This window comes from Aulonocara stuartgranti, assembly GCF_965226115.1.
Source record: "Aulonocara stuartgranti genome assembly, chromosome: 7".
In the NCBI taxonomy this organism is placed as follows: domain Eukaryota; kingdom Metazoa; phylum Chordata; class Actinopteri; order Cichliformes; family Cichlidae; genus Aulonocara; species Aulonocara stuartgranti.
The window spans coordinates 49,644,617-49,666,392 of record NC_138945.1 but is presented as its reverse complement, the minus strand read 5'-3'; the positions used below and the strand labels follow the sequence as shown (position 1 = coordinate 49,666,392).

The following is a 21,776-nucleotide window of genomic DNA, read 5'->3' as shown; positions in this document are numbered from 1 at the left end:
AGTCATCTCAGCACTAAGTGCTAATTAGCCATCCGTTAGTTTCGTTTAGTTTCAGTCCTCCAGCATCACAAACTCGCTCTTTTAGCAGTCAAAAGCATGAATAAAAAAAGGCCCCCCATCACATTTTTACACTTTATTGCAAGCTAACGAGGAACACCGCAGCTGTCATGATACATGTGTTCGCTACATTACATTAACACAGCTATGTATGATGCTTGCTTTCACGCTTTGATTAACTTGTTAATAAATAATGTTTTTATCTCAAATTTAAGGTTTGGCTGTTATTGTCCTTTTTTATATCTGTGAAACATTATATTACTTGTAATGGTCATTTTTAGCCATGGCAGCTGGTTCTTCATCAACTTTGCCACCGTGTAAAATATCTCACCAGTGAGTCATGGTTTTATTTATATCATTCATCTGTGGGTCATCTGCCTCCTCTGCTGTAACTCTGTCGTCACACAAGGTCCTCACATCTGTCCTGCCTCCCCACCTGCTGCATCACTTGATGTTCCACATCCCTGTTCCCACTCTGCTCATTAGTTCTTCAGTACTCCTGCTCCACCCTGAACAACTTGACAGATTTTTGCTTTGAGCTTTGGAGTCTTTTTGCCAGTTTGTATTCTGCCTGCTTTTGGCCTACTACTTTCTGTTTAATGCTAATTAGCAAATGCAAAAAAGTAAGTATTTAGAAAACATTTAAAAAAAAAAAACATAACAGGGAAAGCCATTCCCCTTAAAAAACAGAGTCCCACTTTAATTATAATTATGAGGTACTAAAAAACAAAAATAACCATTAGTACCTTCTACAAGTGAAACTCCATTGAAAGCCATTATTATTTATTATATAAAACAAGTACTGTGAAGACCTTTACTGTCCTTTTTGACATTTTACATTCTAGATGAATTAAACACAGCATCTTGAGGTCTGTCATATTTTCCCTCAAACCTTTTGCAAAGCAAATTACCTTGAAATGAAACCTACATTTTGTATTCATTTATTTAAACATAAGAAATTCTAAAATGTATCTTTTTATCACACAGATTCCATGAGGTCTCCCATAGTATGAAAATACCAGAAGGCAGAGGTTTCCTTACCCTTGTCACTCCCACATTAATCTCCTCTGGCCCCAGTGAGACTCTGATGAAGCAGCCAGGGAAGTCGCCTTCCTCCTTCTCCAGCAGGTCTTTGCCCTGGTGCAGGGTGATGTGGAGCAATCCCATCCCCTGGCCCGGGTGCTTGGATGGTTCAAATTCCAGGGTCACCTCCAGCTGGCCAACAGTGAAGTCATTACCAAAGTTGTTGGCAATAGAGGAGATTGAGCTGAGTGAGTCGGTAGAGATGGATCGGTTGAGCTGAGCTATGCCTGATGGGTCCAACTCTCTACTCATTAGCTCCAAATGGCCCAGGTCCCTGAAGCCATCTGGGGTGTCGCCAAGGGCCAGACTAGGCTTACGGCTGGATGTGGTGGAGGTTCGCCGGTGGTTATTGGCTGCCACTCTCTTTGAGTAGAGGATTAAAAAAAATGACAAAACAACATTTTAACACCTCAAGGATTTTTTTCACTTGAGAAACAGGACATGGAAACATCTGATGGCAACTTTTAGGTTGACAACATGAACTTGTCAGCAAAGAATGGATTCAGGGAGCGGCTATACTTGTAATAATTCACCTGTTATGGTCTTTTAGCTCTGTTACTGGTCTCTACCAACTCTTCAGAGGAATAGCTCGCTGTTTAGCAACTTTAATGCACTTTTGTTTGTATGCTAGTTGTTACATATGCATTATGAATAAATTAGTTTTTCCACAAAACTGTGTTAAAGAAAAAAACTAACGAGTATTGGACATAACCTTTGTTGACATCAGCTGCTACAGAAGAACAAAGTTTATTTGATAGTTAGCTAGTGAGATAGCTATATAGCTAGCTAGCTATCTAATAAACCTTGTTCTAGCAATTAGATACATAGTAGTGGTCCTGATTTTAAAAAAGTGATGAAAAACAAAGAAAATAAAAAATAAGGTAAAGTTAGATTAAAAAGTAGACTGAGACTGGACAAATTAATTCAAATTGCATTCATTTCCACAGATTTACACTATAATGCTAAGAAACAACTGCAAAAAGTTGTAACATAGAAATATGTGTGTGTTACTATTGATAAATCTAATATTATTAGTGTATTATTCTTAGTTTTGTCAAGTGAAATAATTTATTTTTAATAATCACTGCAGAATGTACCTGTAATAGAAACTGACATTCAGCTTTTTTTTTATGCTCAGTTATATAACTAATCTCAAAAAATCAGATTCTTACTTGTAATTGACACCAAAGTTGCCTCTGCTTCGGCGTGAATCTGCAGGTATTTTTTCTAGTTTTTGATATTGTACGGGTACCTTTTGTCTGACCTCCGAGAAGGAGGTTCCATATTTTTCTTGCAGATATCGATAATCAAAATTGGGGAAAGGAGACGGCGTTGGAAAAGTTCCAGATTTCCACAGCTTCCAGATATTAAGCCCAGCCAGGCCCAGCAGTACGAAAAAGCCCACCAGGTAGAGCCCAACCTCCCAGCCCGGCGGGTTACGCACCACTAAAACAGATACAAAAAACAAATGCTTAAAGAATTCCTTATAAACTTCTGTTTCATCTGTAGTTACATAAAGTCATAGTTTGATCATGGCAAACAGACTGGGAGAACACCAGGTTGAGTAGGAATCTCGAACAGCTCCCAGTGACTGAGCACAGTCACCACTGTTACAGGTCTTGTCATTTAATGCCAAGTGGTGGCTTTGGGAGTCAGTCGGAGCACATAAAGTTTTATGTAAATCAGATGGTTGGGAACCAAATCTGACAAAAATCTGACAAACAAGTTAAAATGCCAGTTTGAATTAAATGCTACAGCATCTATAAAGGCACTGGAAGCCTGCACAGAGCTGGACTCCTAAAAATTGAATTGAAACTTCTTGAGGACTTTGCCAGCTTTATCTCTACTTGTGATAAGCCAGTTACAGAACAATGTAAACTGCTTTCTAACAGCACTGCCTCCATGTGAGATGAGGTCTGTGCAAATATAACAGTGCGGTTGTCAAACACTAATCCACACAAAGGTATTCAAACAAAGTAAGTATAGAAACAATTACTCACCACTCAGATGGTAGCCTGATATATCTCCACTCTGAGCCGAGGACATGGTGCTGCAGCCAGCCTGCAAGAACCCAACCAAACAATAAGTTCCTTTTTTTTCTTTTTCTTTTTTACATCTAATATGATTTTGCAAACTGTAACTTAAATGACCTTTAAACCGTGCTGGCAATAACCGTCAAGCAAATGTGTTTACATAAACCTGATTTGTGCCACAAGACAAACTACACTATTTATCCTTAATAACTCTTGACATCTGCTGCCATTTCAAAATGCATAAACAGGATGCATGCTTGGTAACACTGGTGCATAACTAGGTTTGGTGTTCATGACCAATGATATATTGCAAAAATTCTACAGTGTTTTCTCATCTGGTCATCAGCAGGAAAACATCCCTTCACGAGTGCCTTCTGGATCCAACACAATAACAAAACAAACAAAAAAAAAGATGAAAGGGGATTATTTTCTGAGGAGCTGAAGGGAAATGAAGTGACTTGGTTACAGTTTGGTTGGAGTATGGGACAGCTCGTGCTATTAGTGGTTAGCTTTAAGCCGCTAGCCTCAAGGAGAGAAGCCTGTTATCAGGTTTAAATGCTCCCTGAAATTACAGCACTTGACACTCCTCTCACAACACAGGAAAACCTTTGTATAACAATGTTCATATATATATATTATTTGCAGTACTCAGAAAAAAACATGCTTGAACTATGAGACATAAATCTGTGACTTTTGTTGTTGTGTGAAACGTGGGAATTTCAAAAAATAAAAAAATAGACACACGTTCTTTTCAAATGAATGGCAAAAACCTCAGGGCTCAGACTTCTGAATGTTAGTGCACTATAATTGTATGTGCACACAGGGAAGTTTCTTTAACTCTTCTTGTTCTGCTTTCTGCTGCACCATTTATCCATTATTTTCTGTCATGCCAACCCTCTGCATGTCCTCTTTCACTATGTCCATGAATCTTCTCTAAGATCTTCCAATTTTCCTCCTGCCCAGAGCTGCCAGATAGGAGGAAAAATCCTTTGTCCACTTAACAATAAAAAGATATTACATTTAAATGGTTTTCTTTTTTCTCTAAATGGCAGCAGGCGTTGTTGTCAAAGGACAAAACAACATTTTCTTGCACCCCTCTCTTCCTCTGCAAACTGAAAAAAAAAACCCAACATTGTCACTGGTGCGTGACTCATTCCTCCCCCCTCCTCCTTCCGAGTTTGTTGGAATCTCCCCCATATCTGAGCAGCACTGGGGAAATGGGAGCATTACACTAATGATATAGAAAAAAGGCCTGGAGGGGGTGGGGCTGCAGGATGTGTGTGTGTGTGTGTGTGTGTGTGTGTGTGTGTGTGTGTGTGTGTGTGTGTGTGTGTGTGTGTCAGTTCTGCTGAGCGCTTTGCAGACCACAGTCATGCTGGCTGACGCAGTGCAGGGTCCACTGACAGCTGCTGATGTGCCATTAGCAAAGCACACGGAATCTCTGGCTGAGAAGGAAGCTCCAAGCACCACCTCCCTATCAGGGCCCAGCATGATTCAGATCAGCTCAGCTCTGCTTAAGGTAACGTGTGAGTGTAGAAGAGGTCCAGAAGCAGCATAAAAGAGGAAGAAGGGTCAGAGAGTGTGGAAGGGAATAAGAGCGAGAGCAAGACAAGGTCTCAGACGGATTTAGTAAATAACAATAAGGCAGCGTTGGTGTTCCGACGCCTCAGTGGGTTTAAGGCGGCAGAATAATGATGTCCAGCTTCCTGGGAACAGAAATAGACTACAAAACATGCTCACTGCATTTCTGTGGCGTACGTTCACAGGATAAAGTCCAATTATCATCCAACACAATGGCTCAAGGTTGTTTCTAACCTTTATACACTTAGTAGTCTTTCCTCCTTACCCTAAGGTAAGTAATATCCTTATTATATAAGTACCCAAACTGGGGACAGCTAGTGAGCGATGTGAATGTGAAATGACTCACAGCAAGAGAGCACAGTGGCAGAAACTAGAGAAAAACTTTCCAAACCAAAGTCCCCCAGAGTTTTACGCTGAGGTCTCTCTTCACCACAACAAACAGTATCCGCATCACTGCATCCAGGACCCCAATCCGTCTGTTAATCTCCCGCTCATCTCTGCCCTCATTCATGAACAACACCGTAAGATACTTAAACTTCTCCACTCGGGGAAGCAGCTTCTCCCTGACCCTGGAGTAGGCACTCCACGCTTTTCTAACTGAGGCCACTTCACCCCATTATGGTGATAAGCTCTTGGTAGTGACCGAAAGAATGACACTGCAGATACAAGGGTGAAAATGAGTTTTCTCCAAAGGCTGGCTGGCCTCTCTCTTAGAGATAGGATGAGGAGTTCAGTCATCTGAGAGGGCCTCAGAGTGGAGTTGCTACTCCTCCACATCAAAAGGAGGCAGCGGCGGTCACCTGGGTGAGGTGTTTGAAGCATGTCCCACTGGGAGGAATCCCCGTGGTAGACCCAGGATATGCTGGAGAGATTAAGCTGGAGGAGATAGCTGGGGAGAGGGACATCTTGCTTGGGCTGCTTCCCTGCAAAAATTGATGTGTGGATGAACGGGAGGATGGATGGAAGCTAAAAGGAAAAAAAAGTTTTTAACTGAGCCAATGTGTTTCTGCAATAAGTACAACACAAATAGTATTGCACTGATCACCAAATGTTCCTGCAACTGGCAGTTCAAGTCTTTGAATTGTGCTTCCTCAGATGTGCACAGACAGGACTGAGTCATGAGTAGCAATAGATCATGGGGGACCACAGAGGAGCTACAGCACACTGTGCAACTATATGTCTGATACTATATCTTGCTGGAAGGTAGGTTTGACGCCATGTCCTAAAAAGCATGAAAGAAATAATCTGTGCCCATGCGCATTCATTGATACATGTCTACCACAGAAGCAGTCTTCAGCTCAAAGGTGGAATTCACATGCATCGTCCTCAACAGAAGAGAATATATTCTGGCTTGCGACATTTGTTGCTTTTAAAACCACTCATTCCCGGTTTCCTTGTCTCTGTTCCAGGAAGGCGATCTAATGAGGAAGGAATCTATGCGATAAAGCTGAGTAGCTAGAAAGAGAAAAACAGAAGAAGAGATGGCAGCATATTTTAAAATTGCAGCCTGAACCCCGATGTCTTCTTCTCGTTATCAGATGTGCTGCTGTTTCCTCTTTTCGATTTGAGCTGACAGCTTATTAGCACACGGCTGTGAAGGGAAAGGTGAAAGTGTGCATTACAGCTTTCCCGCCGATGTGTCATCTTCATGCCCACATAATCTCGATTCTCCCACTTGTTAAGATTTATTTCACCACTGCTGCAGAGATTTTGCAATCTCATAACTTTCCTCAAACAGCCAAAAGCCATATTCTCTTTCTTCACTGCACACAGAGCACAGCTGCTCTGCTCTGCTGAGAGGACTTTAATTACTACAAAAGGCATGGAATGAGTATCTTGTCATAATGTCAGCTTGCAAAAAAATAATTGTTAAGCGGCACGAGACTAATGCGATGGAACAGTGAAAAATTGCGAAATATAATTTACTGAAACAGTAATGAGGTTGTAATGAGAAGAATTAAAACAAGCAGAAGTTTGGAGTTAAGCATAATGCATGCTTGTCACTATAACAACATATTATTAAGCTTCATATCTCACAGTGTTTGGATTTGTTGGGAAAGAGTGAAGATTTGATTTTCCTCCAGGCACTAAGACTGCAGTCCTGATCGGACCCTTATCATTTGTGACAAGAGAATTTGTGCACATGGTCTTGTCACCCACATATTATTGCTCAGGCTGTATGTGATTGAGACTCACAGCAGTATAACAGCTTTTTGTCAGCCTGGTTACAGTGCTTAAGAAAAACATAGGGTTACTCTTATTTTCCTCAATCAGTGATGAAAGGCTTTTTTTTTATAAAGCAGCAAACCAGGCTAAATGATGACCTTCTAAATTGGTGAGATGCCATTTCCTCCCTAGCTTGCGAGTTATCTGCTTTACGGTGCACATTTGAGAGTTATACCAGAGAGTCAACCTCCTCTGATTTGAGGCTTTCTTTTCCAGTGGAGCTACTGTTTCCAGAGTCGTACACAGTGGAGATGTAAAATTATTGACAAGATAATCGACCTCTGTGGGAGTAGTATTCAGGCAGCTGCTCTGCACCGTGTCGGTGAATTCTTTTTCTTGATTGATCTTTCTGAGTTAACTTAAGTAATTACATCATCCAAATCATTAACATGTCTCTTAGACCCCACTCCTACAAGACTGTTCAAAGAAATCATACCATTAATTAATGCTTCAATCTTAAATTTGATCAACCTATCTCAGTCACATACCACAGGCCTTCCAGCTGGCAGTAGTAATTTGGAGATTTTCAGTCAGGTTTCAGTGCAGTGGTTTGTATCATAGCTCTCTATCATAGCAGTTTGTTTAAATAAATAGAGTCCTCTTTGCAAACTAAAGTTAATTATGGAGTTCCACAGATATATTTTCACTCCTATGCAGATGACACCCAACTTTATTTGTTCATGAAGGTAACACACACCAATTAGTTAAACTGAAGGAATGTCTAAAGACATAAAGACCTGGATGACCTCTAATATTCTGCTTCTAAATTCACTTAAAAATTAGGTTATTGTACTCTCTCCTAAAAGTCTTAGAAATATGGTATCTATCCATTTCTTCTTGTTAAAATGGAGTTTTTCCTTCTCACTGTCACCAAAGTGCTTTCTCATAGTGGTTCGTATGATTATTGGGGTTTTCTCTGTTTTCTTTGCATTATTGTATGATAGTTACTTTACAGTATAAAGTGCCTTAGGGCAACTCTTGTTGTGCTTTGGTGCTATATAAATAAAACTGAATTGAATTATATTTAATAAAAACTAGGCCTACAGGTCATTGGCACTTGTTAGCTTCAGTAATGAAAACACTTATTTTAAAGATATGCATGACAATGCCTTCCAGTGACCTTCCAGTGACCCCTGAAGTGAGACTAAAGACTAAACTAAAACATATTCACAAAAAACAATGTACACAAAACATCAACATCACACATGTACATCTAGCGTAGACGCTATGTTAACAACATAAACGTACAAATAATTTAGACGTAATGTCAACAATGTACACATGCATGTAACTTAGACGTAATGTCGCCATTCGTCTTCAGATCAGCTACTACACATAATATATATAATTTGAAGGATTTTAGTGTTATAAAACTTATTCCCAAAAGTGATATAGATGTTAATAATCTTGATACCCTAAGTACTTTGTATAGTAAGTTTTATCCAAGTTAATAAATGCATCTAGGAAGAGCTAGGAAACAAAGATATATAGATATGCTACGACCATTGTAGTAACATAGTGTTTATAATAATAAAATAAAAATAATAATAAAAAATTTTGATTTCTTATGTTATATTGGAAGTATTTTAGGTTCTTGTGTTAGGATTTGGTTGAGTTTTATTCTAGTTTTGTTTCCCACGTCTCCTGAGTCAAGTCCTTTCCTGTCCTCTATGTCATCTGTCTTGTCCTCAGTGTTTTACTTTCAGTTCTGCCTGTGCGTTAGTCTCTCCCCATTCAATGTTTTAATTGTCAAGCTTGTGTTGTCATGTCTGCGTCTCTCCATGTTTCCTGCTTTATTTTGAAGAGTCTAGTGTTTCCATGTTCAGTGTGTTTTGTTTTACTTCCCTTTGTGGTGTCATGTTCATTTGTGTCAGCTGTGTCTCTCCAGGTGTTTCCACTTCCTTCATTACCCTCCTGTGTATTTAAGTCCTCTGTCTCTTACTCTTCTTTATCGGGTCGTCTGTTGCCTTCATGTTAAGTCTCGTCAGGGTCTGCTGCTGCCCAGGTTCATGCTCACCCATCTCTTCTTTTGGATCCGTTCCATAAATACACCTGTGTGTCCCACTGTGACAAAATCACTATGTAGTTTGTAATTTACATTTTTGGGGGCTTGAAAAACACAAAATTACGGTCCTCAAAACAGAAAAAAAATTATAGCACATCCTAGAAACTGTAAAACATACATGAACCGATATCATGAAGCTTACCTACAATAAGAAAAATACTCAGTTATGAATAATGTCCATATGAGTGCCCACACTTTAAAAGCATGAAAACCTCACTTTGTTATTTTGGTTTCTGTGCGGTCTGACCTAGAGCCAGAAACACACACTGTAGCTGCTGCATACAAACCAAGCAGCCTCTTCTATATCTGTATCTGACCCACAAATTCAGCTCAGACACAAAGAAGTAACACACCTGCTCACAGAGAGGAAGATTCTACACACTGGATATAACTACGGCACAGCTGCTGCTGCTGCTGCAAACAACAAGGAAGAAAGGAAATGATGGCTTCTCTTAGACGCATATTAAAACAGGCGTGATCAATAAGAACATGGATTTATGGTCTCCCTCTCCCACACAGGAACACACACACAGAGGAATACAAAAAAAGAAGAGGCGAGAGTATAGATAAACAGTGAAGTAAGATAACCGGGTAAAACAATGAGATAACAGAAGAGATGATGCTTCAACATAACGAATGAATGTCTGTTTGGAGAAACCAATAGGAAACAGATGAGCATTGGAAGGGATAAAAGAAGAAGGGGGAGGGGATCGCAGGCCTGTCAGAGTCTCCGGTACTCTCTCACTCCCTGGCTCTCCCAATAACTGATCAATCAATTCTGCTTTTAATCTTGCCCAGTGGCTCATAATCAAATTAACTTCCTCCCTGCCGCTTTCTGTGAAACAGTGTGATGTAACCCAACACAGCGGCCTGTGTGGAGTCAGCAAAGTAATATTTGTCCATTCAGTTCCTTCTGTCCTGCCTCCTCGCATCAGTCTGCTTCCAAGCTGGCTGCACTTTGACTTTCTGGTTTGGACGGCACAGTAAAGTAAAAGTAGCCGGCGCCACTTTTTAAAAAGTCAGCACTGGCCGTTGCCAGTGGAGGCAAGAAGACTGTGTGTTGGAGCCAGTCAACTCCATCACTCACTGAGTTTAAAGAACAAAACACCAAACTCAAAACTTTTACAGTACAAAAGCACAGGAGGTCATGGTCATCATACTGCAGATTTACTATGTGAAAAGTGGAGTTGCATAGGAATTTAAACTTGATCTTGTGAGGGATACTTTTTTTCCCCCAAAGTAGCTTTTTAAAAATGATAATGCTACTTAAGTAGCTTAATAGGTCACAAGTTGTATAGTCAAATATATAAAAGTATCCAAACTCAATGTACTCGTGTGTAATTATGCTTCAGAATCATATACATATTATTGGAGGTACATCAAACATTACATCAAACATAAGGCCCGGGGGCCAGAATCAGCCCAGCAAAGACTCCAATCCGGCCCATTGGACATTATTAGAAAATGTGAAGGAGTGCATAGATTTTGACCTTTTAACTGTACTTTCATAATTTGTACAGTTTTTCCTATTGATAAAGACGGCCCGCACATATTACCATTTATACTACATCAAAATAATTAACTAATGGATAAACGATTGACAGGAAAGTTCTTATTTTTCTACAGTTAGTGAGTCCAAAGTAAATTAACAAAATCTTTATATTTTATAATTACGAAGTCCAATAATGGCATTCAGAATATACATGTAGTAGAGTAGGGCTGGGCCATATTATACCGTTCACGGTAATACCGGTATAATGTTAGGCAACGATAGGAAAATGAAATATCGCCATAGAATATGAGTAAAACGCACATGCGCAGTGGCTTTGTTTTCATACGCACATGGCCGATTGTTGAGTGAAACAAATGAACCAGAATTGGTTTGTAAAAATGGTGCAACTTCAGTGATGTGGAACTGGTTTGGTGTTTGTCCGTCAGATACATGACAAAGCACATTTTTTTGCAGAACATGCAAGCGGCCGTCGTTATTGTCGGACTAAGATGCTCTTAAATCTGGGAGTAATCTGGGTCCTAAACTCCATATCCTTCAGGTCAAACGAACACTGCAGCATCACTGAGAGTTAAAAACTGTCTAAATTCTTTCAGGAGGGACCATGCGCTTACCTGCTGCTCTCTGGCAGGTAGCTCCAAGCCCTCCTGGGTTTTAAATGCACCTTAGAACACACATGCATCAACATTACAATGAGCGGGTGGAGGGAGGTTCGGAGTCTTCTCTCACCCCCGTTCTCTGCGACCTGCTGGAGCAGGGGGGCTAGGACTAGGAGGAGGAGTTGGCCGTCTGACTGCGGTCTGGAGTGTGGAGCCTTCCTGCTGCTGCGGAGTCGGGGCGGTCTGCCTCCCCCCACCGCAGGGAAAAGGGAAACACCACCTGGGTCTGGGTGCAGTTCCCCCCTCCAGGGGCGGGGGCACCTAGACCCGGTTTGTAGAGTACGCTTGGGGAGTGTGATCGTGTGTACAACGTCTCTTTATGTCTGTCTCCACGTTGGTTGAGTGTGGAGTAAGTGCATATGAGAGCATGAGGGTGGGAATGGATGTTTGTATCTGTGTGTGCCTGTATGTCTGTGTCTATATGTCAGGTTGGGTGTCAGGCGCCACCTCTCTGGGGACATCTCAGGCCCTCCAAGGTTTGGAGGCCTATCTCCCCCTACCACCACTTCCCCTGCCAGTGGCAGACCCCCTCAGACATCGGTGCGTTGGTGGTTCTTTGTGTCCGGGGATGGGCGTCCGGGTACACACCGGCTCACTCCTTGGCGGCCGCTTATCGGGGCCTGGAGCCTGGGGCTCGCTCGGGCCACTTCGGAGGTGGGGTGCCCCCGGCCTCTCGGCCTGGGGCTCGGTCACTCAGGCGCAGCTGGCTGCCGGCGGAGCTCACGGGCGCGTCACTGCAACTCCCCCTGGCTTCTGCTCCGCGGCTGCTGAGTGAGCCCTCATCTGGGACTCTCCTCAGCTCTTTCCGGGACAGTGGCGCAGCTGCCCCTCTGTTGGTCTTCCTTGGTCTCTTGTGTTCTGGGGGCCTCTGGATGTCTGGAGTTTTGATCTCCTCCACACCTGCTTCACGCCCTGGAGGACGGGGCTGTGGCCCCCCCACACCCTCTAGCAGATTATTACATGAAGGAACCTTTTAAAAAAACAAAAAACAAGCGCGTCCATGCTCACAGGTGTAGACACGGGTGATCACACCCACAAACTACACCCTTTTTGGCTCCTACCTCAAAGCACACTGTGTTCTGTTGATCTTATGTGCTGCACAATAATGTTTAACATTTAGTATTTACTGTCATATTCCCATATATCATTGTGATGTTGTTTATTCTATTACTCTTGTTCTCTTCTGCTTGCTTTCTTTTTTCTTTCTCAGCAGGTGATCCAGGTGATTGATATATGCATTTTTTTTTCTCTGCCCGTTCTGTTGGTTTTTGTCTTTTGCCCTTCTCCCCCGTCCCTCTTCTCAGCTGTTTCTCTTTCCCTCTTTCTTTCTCCCCTTCTTTCCCCCAGTCAAGTCTGTCCCGTATTCAGTAAGTGAAAATAAAATAAACAATAAAAGGTGAATCAAATGGACCATTACGGCAAGGCTGGGATGGTCAGTTTGGTAAAGTAAATCCGTTGGGCATCTTTCTTTGCCTTTAGACAACAATTCTGATGGCAAAAGAGCCAAACGGGACAGGCCAAAAAAAAACAAAAAACAAAAAAAAACAAAAACAAAAAACATTTAACGGAGTTAGAAGTTAGCAGGAAGCTAGCGGAAGTTAGCTCGCTAGTTTCGCTAGTTACCCAAGCATGATATAGCATGTTCTGACTGAGAGATTTCTGAAAAAATTCAAACGTACAGCTCTGCTATCACTTCCAACATAAATGAAGACAGGAAACTAAACAGCAGTGACGTTTATAGGGTTACTGAAGTTGGGCTAGCTGGTATTTAATGATGTGCTACGTGATCGCTAGCAACACAGCTATGTTAGCATAATATAAACAGTGAAGCTGGAGGACGAACACTAACACTTTTCCACTTAAAAAAGTTAACGTTAAGGTTTCTGATAGTTAGAGACAAATGCAATCGCATGGCAGGATGCTGTAAACGGACCAAACTTCAGTCAGGAGAACAACTGAGATAATCCATCCACAATACGAGGTTAGTCATTAATATACTGCAACAACATGGGAACAGAGCAGCTGCCAGAGAATTCAACATTAATGAATCAATGGTACAAAAGTGGAGGAAGCAAGAAGAATGAGTTTAATAAAGTTTGATTTATCTGACTGCTTTGTTTCGCTTAATGTGCCTTATAATCCTGTGCACCTTATGGTCCGAAAAATACGTACTTCAGTGGATATTATTATACATGGTTATGCTCAGGATATGTCAGCCCATTTCTACTGGAAATGCCTTTTGGTTAAACTTTCAGCAAGGAATTTGCATTTGCACTGTTACATTTTTATAAAGCTTTAATGTACATAAAAACCAGCTTCTTGTTTAAGTGAAAATAAATGGAAGGTTGTCTTTTTGCGCTAGTAATGTTGTGGAGTTGTATTTTGTCTCGCATCAATTATATCGTCAGTTATATCGTTATCGCAAATTTTCAAATATATATCGTGATAAATATTTTTGGCCATATCGCCCTGCTCTATAGTAGAGTGAAATCAAAAAGCAACATAGTACTAGTACAAGTACTCTTGTGGATTAAAAAAATTGATGTATCTCTAGTCCAATGACTTTTGTGAGGTGGCACCAGGAATGGGGGTCAATCATATTTTAGATGGGGCTGGTGTCACCCCATGCTCCCCTTCTTGACACGCCCCTTTTTTCTGTCTATCGTCATCCAGTTAGACATACTCAGACTCCATTGTCTTGGACTGTAACTGGTGATAGTGATCATTGTTGTGCTTCATGTGCAAACTTGGGGCTCACGCTAACAGACCCTAAAGCAAACACTACTAACAGTTTGCCTGCATGTATTCTCTCCAGGTACTCAGACTTCCCCCAACAATCCAAAGTTAATCATGTTAGGTTATTTGGGGATTCTAAATTCACAAATTCAAGCATGAATGGATGGATGTCTCTTCTGTGCTGGGCTTGAGATGGACTGGCAATCTGTCAAATGAGTATGCTGTGTGCCATGATGTCCCAGTGACTGATCAAGAGGGTGTCAAGATGTCTGCAAATCAATTTTAATCCAAAGTATGATGATGGGAGGGAGAAGAAATTTTTTTTTTTTGCAAAAGTAGAATTCAGAGAGCTGTTTGCTTTTCATCTAATGTGATTACCCAGCGGAGAGCTGCTTCAACAACCCTCACAACCGGAATTTGATTTGTCCCCAGAAATTTGGAGGTTAAATATTTTCTCTCACTCTTTGCCAGAGAGAGAAAAAGCTGTGGGTGTTTTGCGATGAAGAAAAATCCTGCAGTCAAATGTCCAAAAGGCCGATATACAGCACAGAGTGGATAAACAGAAGCACTACTCCTGTTTGGTTGAGTTAATGATGGAGTAACGTTTGTTAGGATTTTGCCTTCTGTCACAGGACGACAGAACATGCTGTTATTACAGAATCAGCTCAATCATGGACGCATCACAACATAACCACGGCCCTTAAAATGATAGCCTGTTAGAATTTGCTGACTGTTTGCATTTATTCCTGCAACCTGAAATGAGTTTTTCCATGCCAACAGTTTTTCATCAGTTTTGTAATCAAACCTGCTGCCCTCAGATTAAAACAGAAAAGCTAATGTGCTTATGTGTGATGTTTTGCTCTCTGTCCCTGTAATTAATTACACCCACTACTTATGAGATTAACCACTTCACAATTTGACTAATAAGGACAGGGAAAGCACTTAGAAAGTGTCTGCTGGACCTGCCTTAATGTCTCGGATAAAGGTTTGCTTCATTTCAGTAATGTGAAAGTAGGTGGAAGCTTAAATTCTCCAAAGAGGTTAAAGGCTTTGAGCACAGATTTATTGATTAACTCTTAAGGAACTGCACTCAAGTGCAAAATTATTTGGGCAGAAATAGGTACTTACTTTGAACACCTTTAGCTTTAAACCTAAAGAATAGCCCAATGCTGGACTTCCTGTTTATTAGCATCAATGTTGTATCGCTTCAAGATAACAGTGAAGTTAAGCAGCCACTTTTATACTGTGTCAACACTGCTCACTGCTCTTAGAGCTAAAGTCTCCTAAATGTGATTCATCTCGGGACACTTTATGATTCTCTTTGTAGCCTTGCTGCCTTTTGAGGCATCTCTGGGAGAGGTGAGCTCTAGTTACATTTGGCAGCAAAACTGCTCTGACCACAGGCATTCACCATAAAAAACGAGTCAATCCATTACACGGTCTGGTCTGAAAATATTGGATGTGATACATTAAGGGAAACCCAGTCCTTGTTGTTAAGAAATACCATTTTGATAATGGCTGTGGGCCTCGGGTGTTTCCGTAGCCTCGCAGAGCCGGTGTTCGTCTGAGTGTTCTCAGTTTCCTTAATGTAATAACACTTTTTTCCCAGAGGAGTTCAACACGGACAATGGGAGGTGAAGAGAGTGTGTTAAGGCTGAAAGAGAGAGAGAGTGTGTGTGTGTGTGCGTGTTAGAGAGAGAGAGAGACAGGGAAAGCCCATGACAGAGAGGGAGAAATAGGAGTAGGTGTTAAACGAATGGCTGAGATGATTGCGAGTGCTGGTGGAGGAATCAGATTCTGAGGATCTCGTATTTCAACTCAGTGACGGCGACACACACGTCGCTTCGCACAGACTTTTGGCACGATTAGAAAAGTGCAGGAAAACACTCATGGAGGAAGCCAGACTAACGAGATGAATCCCCTCATTTCAAATGTCAAAATAAAAGTAAAAAAGAAAACAAGTATTTTAAATCCTCTTTAGATGTTAAGTTCATTTCGTCTTTACTAAAAACACCTCTGAAGTACAGAGAGTCTGCTCCTACACATCCTTTGACTGATACAAAAAGGTTCCCAGGGAGTCGGTACAAACAGTCCTCTTAAGAGTAAAAGCGAGGCCCCTAAAGTCACAAATATCACTGCAGAAAACACCGAGCAGGAAGGAGCATTAACTAAATTACTATCTTTAAGGCATAATTATCTACATCATTTAATAGCGTTATGGTGGAAAACATTCAAATTAAAAGCTCAACTTGTATAATTTTCCTCTCTGTGAGATCCTGACATTGTTTCCCAGCCTTTAGTGTGTATCTGTTACCTCCGTGTTTCCCTAAGGATGGGTAATGTTTAAGCTGCTGGCACTTTAGCCAAGTGGTGACATCATGTTTCATTTGAACTACACTATCTGTTTTTTCATGATAATAATTTAAAAAAAAAACATTTGGAGGAAAACCTGAAAGATTAAAGAAAAAAACTGTATATAGAAGATGGACATGGCCACTACGACATCACCCACTGGTTTGTAAAGTCCTCGTTTGAATTCTTGGTTTCAGCTTTAGCTGTTTCCATGTTATTGTTTTTTGGGCCAAAAGTGACTCTATTAGCCTGAGATGGTGCAGTGCAAGGTTATCAGCTAACACTTGGCAGCATGAGGAGAATCCATACAGTATGGCTGCATCACAAACAGGTACCTGCTAATGACTTTCATGAAAAAATTTAATGAACACAAATAAAATTACAAAATTTCACTCACCAACAATAGAAGCTAAGATGTCTTGTATGCGTTCTTTGTCAGACAGTTGTATTACAAAATGTTCTAAACTGAAAAACAATAAATGAAAATACATAGGAAACAGTGGAAAAAGAGCATTTTCTTTGATTTAAATGTTTATGTAACACTTAGTTACTTTAGTGCACTATGAGTGACCATGGGGACGATTTTTCTTAGTAGGAAAAGCTAATATCATAGAAAATACAATTAGAAGTCCAAACTCTATGTCTTCGTTCAAAGGTTATTGTAGTTAACTAAACTAAAAACTAGATGTGAAAAAATAAAAATGAACTGAAAACTATTTTGTGAACTTGGAAAATGAACCAAAAGAAAATAAAAATATCCTTAGCTTACGTAATGAGTCACTGATGTATGTGTGAAGTGCTGTATTGAGACTCTGAATGCCTACAAAACTGTGAGTCCTGCCTCTTACATACGGCCCCATACAATAACAATAAAAGGACTAAAACACTGAGACTAGTAACAAATAAAACATAAACCAACATAAGAAAATCTACCTTGGAAACTAAACTGAATTTTTTAAAAAGTCAAAATGAAATACAAATTTAAAACTAATATGAAAATTCAAAACTATGATAAACTCCATATTGGAGTCCTGGGCGGGCGATTCTGGACCCCGAACCTTATATTTGACACCCCTGCTATAGAGTAGTAAAATTAAACACAAACTGTCAGCCTACTAAGTAAAACGGTTACTTACTAGGTTAATAACTTTAATCCACCTCTGTGAAAGTGAGCTAGGTTTTACAACAATACTCAACTCCAAAGTATCCCGAACTTTCCAATGATGCCAACGTTTTTATCCCTGCTTTAAATCCTTAACAACAAACGTCTGTCTTAAAGCAACTTTTAGCCGTCTCCATATTTTCACAGCATCCTCACAGACATCTAACCAGTCTCACGTGCCCTGCGCCTGCACTTCAGTCGACTTGCAACGCAAATCAATATTTGGATCAAAAAGCCAGGCAGAGACACACAAACACGCGCACACACACACACACACGCACACACACACAGAAGCGAAGCATATCCTGCCATCCCGTCTGCTGGAATGTATTCACAGGCGTCTCTAATGAATTTAAATGAATCCCCTCATGCCAACACGGAAGCCCGGGAGCAAGGTCCCGGGTCTGGGTTGCATGTTTATGCTCAGCGGGAGCGCACGGAGCTGCTGGCAGGTGGTCGACCGAGCCAGCCGGCCGGAGTTAGCACGCATTTCTTACCGGGAGTTTTCTTTTGGCGCAGTGGAGAGGAAGGAGGAAGAGGAGGTGGGGGGTAGACCAACTCCACCGCTCTCCCTTCTTCAGGCGGCTCTCTCCATCCGATGACAGCGGTGCCGGTCGGGTTTATCTACCCCGGGGAGGTGGAGGGAGGGACACGGCGTTCACACTGATGATGGTGCTGATGGTGGAGGAGCTGCTGCTGGGTCAGCGCATCCGGAAGCGTTCAGATACGGCCAACCGGAGGAGGGAAAAGAGGGAGAAGAAGAAGAGGAGGAGGAGGGTTTGATGTTTAACTCAGAGGGGTCCGTGTGTTTCCGTCACTAAGGTCTGCAGAAAGCTGCAGCCAGAGCCGCAGATGAACCTCCGACCGACTACACAAATGAAGTCCCACCCCTGCAGCGCAACTTCTACCTTCGGGCTGCTCGATAGACTCGACCACCGCCTTCTCCTCCTTCAAGGCTTCACAACAGCAGCAGTGGGGAGGACCTGCCTGCTCTACGTGCACACACTGTTGTTACACAACCCCGCGCACGAGGAGGAGGTGTGTGTTTGAGTGAGAGAGAGGTACACAGGTACACCCAAACTTTTGAAGTTACCCTCAGCATCCCTCCACAAATCTGACGCCTGTGAAAACTCTCCTGCGCCCCCCACCTCAAATGATCAAAATCTGTCTGCTGAACAAACCTCCACCTCCTCCACCGCCATCACCACCACCCTGATTCATCTGAGATTTGAGCTGTTAGGGATGATTCAGTGTGAAATTGCATAACTGTCTGTGCTGGAGGCTGGCATGGTGCAGTAATGAAACCTCTGATAAGAAAAACATGCATCAGTCCTCATTTCCCCCAAATAATTCTAATTAAACTATTTCCAACTAGTGTGCACTCACTACATGCTGCAGTCGGTTTTAATGAGTGAAATGCTGCAAAGACACAGCTCATATGATATGTGATTTTTTTTTTAAATGTTACTTTACAAGCCCAACATTGTAATTACAAACCATCAGCTGGTCTTTAAAACATTATTAGACACAAATAAAAGTAATTTTAATAACTGAGCTGAAAACTAACCCAGACAGTTCTTGCTGGAAATAGTTTTCATTCATCTCAGTTTTGCATATAAAATGCTTGAAATATGAAATAAGATCAAAGTCTGAATCTTAAAGGGGACATGCTTCACTCAATCCCAAATCCTTGAGTCCCATGCTCCACAGTTCAGACTACATTTTACTCATACTGGGCCTCGGCAAAGCTGTATATCTACTGTCAGCCTTCCAAAAAATGAATTTTAGTCCTTTAAGCAAGCTTTATTCTGATTGGCTGCCCCACACAGCAGTTGCCCAGAGCTGTGCGGGCTAAAACCAACACATAAGGTGTGAAATTAAATGTTTTTGTTTTACATGTGTTAAAGTGTGTAACAACACATTCTTTTCAATTTTTTTTTAAAGATTCTAAGAGTGCGGGATATTAAGGCTCTCTGTTCTAATCAACATCATAGAGCGCCACGATTAGAAAACTATGTTTAAAGCAGCTTGAAGCCATGACATCCAGGTTATGCGAGTTTCTATGCTCATGGCCACGTTTAATATGAACATCCATCACTGGAACACACGTGACAAAAAGAGAATAGCATAAAAGATCCTTTTTAATGCATACACGATCACCTCGAGGACCTTCTATTTGCAAAAAGTTGCAAAATCCACTTTTGAATTTGCAAAAAGTTGTGGAAAACCTGCAAATTCCAGCTAACATCGTATAAAATAATAGCTATAAAACCGTTAAACAAATAACAAAACCCATAAAGGACAATTTAGGTGTTTATTCAGCAGTTTGGACAGCTACACTTTCCCAACCGTATAATAACTCTAAATTCTGGAGGTGTTGTCATAGCTCACCTGAATGATTGGTCAAACGCATGCCAAAGGCCATCGCCGCAGGATCCTCTGAGCACCAGACTGACCTCTTTGATCTCATTCAACTTGATTCAAATGAGCCAAAACTGTGTTTCAAAAATCAGGCGGAAATGCTATGTTTTGATTTGACCACCCACAGGACACACATACACATGCACCCACATCTTTTGTGATTATTCGCTGATACAGATTAGACACTGTGAGGGACCAAGCAGCCAAGGCATAGAGGACACAGGCAAAATCTTCAAAAAACTTTTCTTTATTTTAACCCTCAAAAAGTTCAAAAATGACAAAATTCAAAAACATAATTAGCAGGCCCATAAAAGAGGTCAACTAAATATAACTCTGCAAAAAGTAATTTCCAGAAACTTAAATAAACAAAGTGGACACAACTTAACTCACAAACTGACCTAATTACAAAGATGCATGAGGGTAGCTTTTATAGTGGTTTGGCCAAACCATTTACACACAATAGGGGGAAAACAAACACACTAATATTACCTAAGCACAGATTAACCTAAGTAAACCTAAAACACCCCTGTTCCTGATAAGCACATGGTCTGTCCTGCTGAGCAGGCATTTTGCTCTCAGAGTCCTCAGCCACGCCTTTCGCCCAGACAGGAAACAGCCACCGCCCAAAACCAGGTAACTCAAAGAAAAAGAAACATAATTAATATAACAAAACATTTTTAGAAAAACCACACAATATTATGTGCGTGCCTCATATTATCAGGGGGTTTAACCAAATGATTAATGAATTATATTAATGAAGAAAACTGCAAACCAAACTCATAAAGTGAACAAATGGACTGATTTACCCCTGTGTGGCTGATGCCATCACAGACACTCAGCAGTGTGTTGATGAAGAACTGCAAAGTTGTTATTTTGGCCCAAAGAGGTGATTTAATTTGTTTATGTAATGTAAATACATGTACTTGCAGGTATTTACTCCTTTTCACAGCTTCACAGATGCTTGAATGTGGTACACACTACTAAACAGAGTCAGCCAGTAAAGAGATTTTGAACACTGGAGAGCAGTGCATGTTGTTGTTCTTTAGCATGCCGCCATCTGGTGGTGAACATTGGCAGAGAACTACATCTTCTTATCAGCTAGTTCCTTCAGGGGTCGCCATAGCAGATCATCTTGCTCCGTCACACCAACCCTCTGCATGTCAATACAATCTTCACTCCATCCATCAATCTACTCTGAGGTCTTCCACCTTACCTCCTGCCTGGTAGCTCAATCTCCTGCATCCTTCCAAACATCCACCATCCCTGCTCTGCACGTGTCCAACCATCTCAGACTTTACTCATTAACTTTGTCTCCAAGCTGCTCGACCTCAGTTGTCCCTCGGATGTCCATTGGAAAAACTTAGCATCTTTAACTCTGAAACTTCGAGCTCGCTCTTCTGTCTGTGTTTGTCGGTTTCACATTCTTTACACTATACATCATAGCAGGTCTCACTGCCATGTTACACACCTTCCCATTCACTCTTGTTATATAATATTACAATAAAAGCAAAAATTGGAGGGGATTTTGCTTTAATTAATTCTGAAAGCTATCACGGAGGCAAGCAGACAGTACCAATACAGGCATTTGGGATAAACAGAAACTTGTTTAAAAAGAAATGTGTTTATTCCTTAAAACCACTTTCAATGTGGTTTTTAAGTAACAAAAACCTCATTTAAACACAAACTGCTGAGTACTTTACAGAGTAAAAAAACAACCCATGTTTCCAGTTTTATAATGCCCACTGTAAATAATTTAAAGGCTCCTTATCAGCATTGAGCTTGAGGACAATTCTTATTTCGCTGATGTGGCTGTATCAATTCAGGTCAAGAATGACCTGAAATAGCAGCACTGTAGCACGGTGGTTAGCACTGTTGCCTCACAGCAAGAAGG

General features: G+C 41.2%; 1 protein-coding gene across 1 annotated transcript in view; it reads right to left on the bottom strand.

Moving 5' to 3' along the window:
- syt12 (synaptotagmin XII) overlaps positions 1-18,636 on the bottom strand; it is a 29,448-nt gene extending 10,812 nt beyond the window's left edge. Inside the window, exons 1-4 of the mRNA XM_082542096.1 lie at positions 17,962-18,636; positions 3,141-3,201; positions 2,393-2,586; positions 1,099-1,503 (exon numbers count right to left, since the gene is read on the bottom strand). Coding sequence (XP_082398222.1) covers positions 1,099-1,503; positions 2,393-2,586; positions 3,141-3,186 — 645 coding nt within the window. The 5' untranslated portion in view covers positions 3,187-3,201; positions 17,962-18,636. The remainder of the gene's footprint in view (positions 1-1,098; positions 1,504-2,392; positions 2,587-3,140; positions 3,202-17,961) is intronic.
- Positions 18,637-21,776: the final 3,140 nt, after the last annotated feature.